The sequence below is a fragment of the Mesoplodon densirostris genome, chromosome 4, assembly GCF_025265405.1.
Source record: "Mesoplodon densirostris isolate mMesDen1 chromosome 4, mMesDen1 primary haplotype, whole genome shotgun sequence".
In the NCBI taxonomy this organism is placed as follows: domain Eukaryota; kingdom Metazoa; phylum Chordata; class Mammalia; order Artiodactyla; family Ziphiidae; genus Mesoplodon; species Mesoplodon densirostris.
Genome location: NC_082664.1, coordinates 126,195,519 through 126,201,933, shown reverse-complemented (window position 1 = coordinate 126,201,933; position 6,415 = coordinate 126,195,519). Strand labels below are relative to the sequence as shown.

The following is a 6,415-nucleotide window of genomic DNA, read 5'->3' as shown; positions in this document are numbered from 1 at the left end:
ATTTGATCATGAGTGACAGGATTACTAAGGTTTAAAACTAAAAGACTCATGTTCTGGCGTTCACCAGGCTCTTAGGAGGGAGGTGGTGGTGCACACTGCACGGAGAGACGTGGGACTTTCTAAGAAATAAACTTTTTCTGTTGAAATATCTGGGACTTATTTTAAACAACACGACAGCGGGGATCTGAATACAAAAGTGCTCCCCGACTTTACCAGCCACTGCAAATCTGGGGACTTGACTTTTAACTCGCTTCCCTGAGGACACCTTCTCAAGGGTTTCCTCAACACCACCAACCAAGGATTGCACTTGAGCCTGGGGCTTGGAAGAGAGATACGGGTGTGAGTTTTGCCACTCAGGGTGGTTAAGTTATTTAATTGTTTTAAAGCTTAATTTTCCTCATACCTAAACTGATAATACTCGCGAAGCCCGCCCTCAACCCTCCTCAGGGTTATTAATGAGTACACGAGGTCCTCGGTCACGTTTTCACTACCTCCTCAGCGACAGCGATCCTGACCGACCGCCGCGCCCCGCTCCACTCTCCCCAGAAAGCCGCGGGACCTTTGTGCGCACGCGCCGCCGCGCCCAGTGGGGGTCTCGCACACCCGCGCGGCGCCCATTGGGCGTCCCCGCCGCACGCCCGGGGAGCGAGCGAGCGCGCGCGCTCCTTCGGCCCCGCCCCCAGCGGCGCGCGCCCCTACGGCGGCCAGCGGGAAGGGGACGCGGGTAAAGCCGGTCATGGAGGCCCTGCGGAGGGCCCATGAGGCCGTGCTCTGGCTGCTGCTGTGCCGGCCCTGGGCCTCGGGCGCCGCCGCCCGCCCGAAGCCCCGCGCCTCGGAGGTGCTGACGCGCCACCTGGTGCAGCGGCGCCTGCCGTACTGGACCTCCTTCTGCGTGCCCTACAGCGCCGTCCGCAACGACCAGTTCGGCCTCTCGCACTTTAACTGGCCCGTGCAGGGCGCCAACTACCACGTCCTGCGCACCGGCTGCTTCCCCTTCATCAAGTACCACTGCTCCAAGGCCCCCTGGCACGACCTGGCCCGGCAGGACCGGTTCTTCACGGCGCTCAAGGTTATCAACCTCGGTGAGTGGCCCGGGCCGGTGAAGCACGTCGCGCCGACGATGGCCCCACTGTTTGCAAAGCACGCTGACAAACGCTCTGGCTCCGAGGCCGAGCCCCCGGCCCTAGGTCAGACCGCCCCGGCCCGGCCCCGGGAGCCCGGCCCCGGGAGCCCGGCCCCGCGCAGGCTCGCCCGGGCGCACGCGCTCGCCACGCTTCGCCCAGTGCTGGGGCGTTACCCAGACGCTGCCTGTGCGTCCTTCCCACTCTGCAGCCTTCCAGCCCCGGCCCTAGCCCTGGGCTTCTGTATTACCCCGCCCGGCAGATGCTTGTCAGGGCTAAGTTGTTGCTCCTGAATTGTCCCCCGGAAAGTGGGGCTTATCGACAGGCCTGTACTTAGGGACCACCCTGCATCACCCCGCATCACGCCGGGGAGAGAGCATTCCATCCTCACTACCCTGCAGCTCTTAACTAGAAGGACCCCTACATTGGGCAGTGAGAAGGAGGGTGTAGGCCCCTGGAAAGTGGCTCTTAAGTTTTTTAAAAATGCCTAAGTGCATGGCAGGATTCGTTCCCATGAACACCACTTTGTGGGTGCGTTCATATTATAAAAACTGGAAATACTTTTTTGAAGTTTCTTTGTTCTCTTTATATGAAACCCCAGCAAGTTTGTTTTACTAAAAGCACTAAAGGTTTTCACCAGTGATGTTAGCTTCTTCAGATGCTAGGCCTAAAAGATATTTAAAAGACTACCTCTTTAATATTGGTATGTTTTCATGGCATATTCTAACTCTGAGAGTGTTAACTCTTGCTGGATGTTTATTATCTTTTGGTTAATGACGGAAGAGGCGTGAACGTTGACATGAGTGCATCTTTTATATTTTCTAGGTCAGTGAAAAATAGGCCTCAGGATGTTTGGAACCTATTAATATAGCTGATATCAAATTAATCCATGTGTCAGTAATTCAGAATCTAGACGTGCAAGCTGACCCACGTTACCCAACCAGTTTTTTGAACCAGAATTAAAGCTAAATGCCTATGCAGCTGCACTGTTACTATATAGTCTGATAGTTTCTTAAATTTAAATATGGTAGGTGTATTTTTGCTTATAATAACTCCCATATGGCAGTCATGGGATGTTGGAGCCATTGCTCCACTGGGACTGTCTTGGGTTCAGTCCATTAAGGAGATTATTCAGCAATGTGTAATCCTTTAAAAAATATGTCTTATTATTTGGCTGATGAACCATATAGAGCATGCCTACCAATTTTGAGGTTGATGCAAAGAAGTTGAGGAGTGTAGTGACTCAGAAAATTCAATTCAAAGTTATTTGGAGAGACTGGAGTGATGACTGGATTCAAGAAGAATATGTTTATTTTAGCATTTTCAGAATAAAAAAAAATCATTCCTCCCAAATGTAGAGTAATAGGTTAGGAAAAGCATAACTGGAGGGTTATAGGTAAACCATGAGCCCAATGCCTTTTTAAAAAAAGTTTTCACCATTTCAAACCTAACACTTTAAGAACAGCTTAATGATTAGGGGCTTCTCTTTTTAGGTAGAAAGAAATCCAAAGAAAAATAGGATGCCCAGAACATTCTCACAAAGAAAAGTAGTAAAACCTTTTGAAGAAAGAAACAGCAGCTGTAGTTTTTTTTTTAATGTGAAAGAGAAAGCTGAATAGTGATTTAATGGTCTTTATGGTCTTTTGAAAATTCTAAAAATTCTGTTTAAAAGAGAATAAGAGTTTTAAGTTAAACAAAATGGAAAACTTTCTGCTCAAGCATGCTTGAATACAAATTAGCGTATACTAATAAAGGGAATTTTTTTTCTGGACTTTTTATTTTAAGAGTATTCACCAATTTGATAATGTTAATATTGTATTTTTGTCTTAGGGTAGGGAATTAGATAATAGGATTTTTTTCCTGTTCTGGGTTGTGCAGTTGCCCCTCTGGATCATCAAGTACATATTCTATTTAAAAATACTTAGAATTTTATTCCTCTTCTTCCCTGTCAAATTAGTAATTATCAAAGTAGTTCATTTTTCCATTTTTTAAATAATAAAGATTTCTCTTTTACCCATTTGTTCCCTTTCTCTTTTACCCATTTGTTCTCTTTCTCTTCTGCCTTCCTTTCAATGGAAGCTGACATTTTACTGATGGTTTACCAGTCTGGGTGTCCTGCTGGGAAATAGATTGAGATTTAAGAAAAGCAGTTTACCATTGGAATGAATGGGTAATTGGAGACTTGCTACAAAGTTCTAATTTTTTTAAAGTGCTTAATTTGACAGTGGTTTACCTACTGTTCAGCTGACTCAAAATGAATTATTGTGCAAAGAACTGACTTTCACATTCATTTTGATGTTATGATATGTTTCAGACAGTCTGGAAAAAATTTAATTTTTCATCAAACCTTATAGTCTTTACAGCATTTGTGCTGTAAAGAAAATTATGGGGTTTTTTAGTGTGTAAATCATATATGTGGCTAATCTTCCCATTTAGTGTATTAGCCTGACTGCATTAAATAAGTAGACTGCAGGATAAAAAAAAAAATTAGAGAATTTCTGACTTGTACATTACATCTCCACCCCCTATCAAAAAGCATGAATGATAATGGTTCCTTGTTGTTTCTTAATAAGAGATAATGTAGTTATTAAGTTAGTAATCCTTGATCGGTCCTCCATTTTAGCCGAAAAACTATTGACCATTTGTGTGATTTTTTTTTAAAGTATCAGTATTTTAACTGAAAACTCTGATAAATACTGTATAACAAAACTTTCAGTGTCACCAGCCATTTCTTAACTGTAAGTCCTTAGCATTGGTTTAAAAGTCATATTTTATGTATTTTACTATTAGTATATTTGGAAAATTAATAATTATTTCTAGAGCCTGTTTTTCTTTCTCACTCCGTTTTCACCTTTTGAAGTTGTGATACATATTTTAAATTTATTTTTTATTTCAGCTGCTCCCTCTACTCTTCACTCTCTTCTGCCTGCCCTGTTCTTGTTCTCTTGTCCACTCCCCCACTCCACACCACTACTTGCCTTTTTTTTCCCTTTTGGTTGAATGATTTATAAATAGCTTTATGATGCTAGTTTTTGTGAATTTTTTGTGACGTTCCCTTGAGGCATTTAGAGATTTTGGGGGAGGTATTACCAAGGCAAAGAAGGCAATATACTGTGAAAAGTTTCATAGGAATTCCAGGGAACCCTGTGATAGTAACAAGCTGTGACCCAGTATGTTCCTAAAAATAGAGAGGCGCCAGTCTGAATGGGCATTTTTGCCTCTCTCATTGCCAACTAGTGATGCTTCTCCTGATTAATCTCTGGCATCACAGTGGCTGGAATGCAGCTTCAGGGAATAAGCACAAAGTAGTCCAATGAACTTACACACTCAAAAAGAACATAACACAGCAAATATACTCTTGCAGAAAAATAAGAAAAAAATTTAACAATATGATTAGTCCTGAGCATGTGTTGATTTCCCTCTTATCTAGAAAGAAAGTGATTTTCCAGATGTACAGCTCTTCTTTTATTTTCTTTTTTCTTTTTTCTTTTTGCGGTATGCGGGCCTCTCACTGTTGTGGCCTCTCCCGTTGCGGAGCACAGGCTCCGGATGCGCAGGCCCAGCGGCCATGGCTCACGGGCCCAGCCGCTCCGCGGCATATGGGATCCTCCCAGACCGGGGCACGAACCCGTATCCCCTGCATCGGCAGGCGGACTCTCAACCACTGCGCCACCAGGGAGGCCCACAGCTCTTCTTTTAAATTGTTATCTTCTGTCCAACTCATACCCAGGAACAATAAAATTAATATTTGTGCAGACTATACAATATTTGTTATTGATTCATGTGCCTGTGGTTTTATACATATGTTTTTTTTTTGTTTTTTTTTTTTTTTCGGTATGCGGGCCTCTTCACTGTTGTGGCCTCCCCCGTTGCGGAGCACAGGCTCCGGACGCGCAGGCTCAGCGGCCATGGCTCACGGGCCCAGCCGCTCCGCGGCATATGGGATCCTCCCAGACCGGGGCACGAACCCGTATCCCCTGCATCGGCAGGCGGACTCTCAACCACTTGCGCCACCAGGGAGGCCCTATACATATGTTTTTTAATATGTTAATAATAGTCATGGATTTTAAATAAGTGTCTTACAAAAAATAGGAATTGTGAAAGTTTGCTTTGTGTCCAGCTTAGTTTCATGTGCACATGAGTGCTTAACCCATATCTCTGGCTAGTATATATTTAGTTTCATGTATCACAAATGGCAACTAATTGCAAATGGAAATATTCCAAAGAAGAAAAAAATATGTTATTGCAGTCTACTATATACCTATTTCAAATAAGTTGAAGCAAGATTTTCAAATCAGTTGTAAAAATATTAATGAGATTGTTTCTTTCTCATGTTTGTTATTATACTAAAATCTTCCTTAGAATTAGGTTTTGCCTTAGATTTTGAAGACAGCTTTTTGACCCAGTTTCTTTCAAGTTGTACAAGAAATTATTTTAGCCATCGGTATTACTGTCCGACTTAAAGCACAATAAAGATGACCTAGTAATTTAAGCTCAAGGCCAATAATGAGGAGCATCTACAACTAAATTAATGACACTTCTCTGTTTGCTTATTTGTGAAAAGAAGATAGAATTACTTCATAATTATTTGGAGGTAATGAATTAATGTTTGTAAAGTACTTTGAATTACAGTTTACATCAGCCTTATCTATAGTTTTTAAAATCTCTAGGCTTACACAATTGTTACTATGTTCCACAAACATGGATGAAATTGACCTCTTAGGTTGAGTCAGTGTTTACTCATATTTTTGTAACTTTATAATTTGATGTTGCTGAAGAGTGCTATGTGATTTAAACCATGACAAATACATGAGTACATGATTAATAGGTATTGATTTCACAAGTAACATACTCATTTGTTTTCTAGGTATTCCAACTTTATTATATGGACTTGGCTCCTGGTTATTTGCTAGAGTCACAGAGACTGTGCACACCAGTTATGGACCAATAACAGTTTATTTTCTAAATAAAGAAGATGAAGGTGCCATGTACTGAAAGTGTGCATTGGAGGACGAAAATATCAGTAGATTTTCTCATGTGTATGTGCAATATTTATTTTTGATCCTTTAAAATAAAACTTTGCAAACACCTTTTCTTTCTACAGTGTCTGGTTCTTTAAGATGAATCATTGCCCTCAAGAGGCAAAGCTTTTCATATTAATACATTGTTATATGTTGCATACTCTGTTTAGCCAATGGGAACTACAAACGCATAATGCTTGTATGAATTTTTTCCTATAACTAGGTTAAACTAGAGATTAAAAAATGATTGTAACTTATAGATTCTATAGTTAC

General features: G+C 42.1%; 1 protein-coding gene across 1 annotated transcript; it reads left to right on the top strand.

The window, feature by feature from the left end:
* The first annotated feature begins 683 nt into the window (after positions 1-683).
* C4H15orf61 (chromosome 4 C15orf61 homolog) lies at positions 684-6,211 on the top strand. The gene is made up of 2 exons (XM_060095208.1): positions 684-1,082; positions 5,989-6,211. Exons 1-2 carry the CDS (start codon positions 737-739, stop codon positions 6,114-6,116), a joined length of 474 nt encoding a protein of 157 aa, XP_059951191.1. The 5' UTR covers positions 684-736; the 3' UTR covers positions 6,117-6,211.
* The last annotated feature ends 204 nt before the right edge of the window (positions 6,212-6,415 follow it).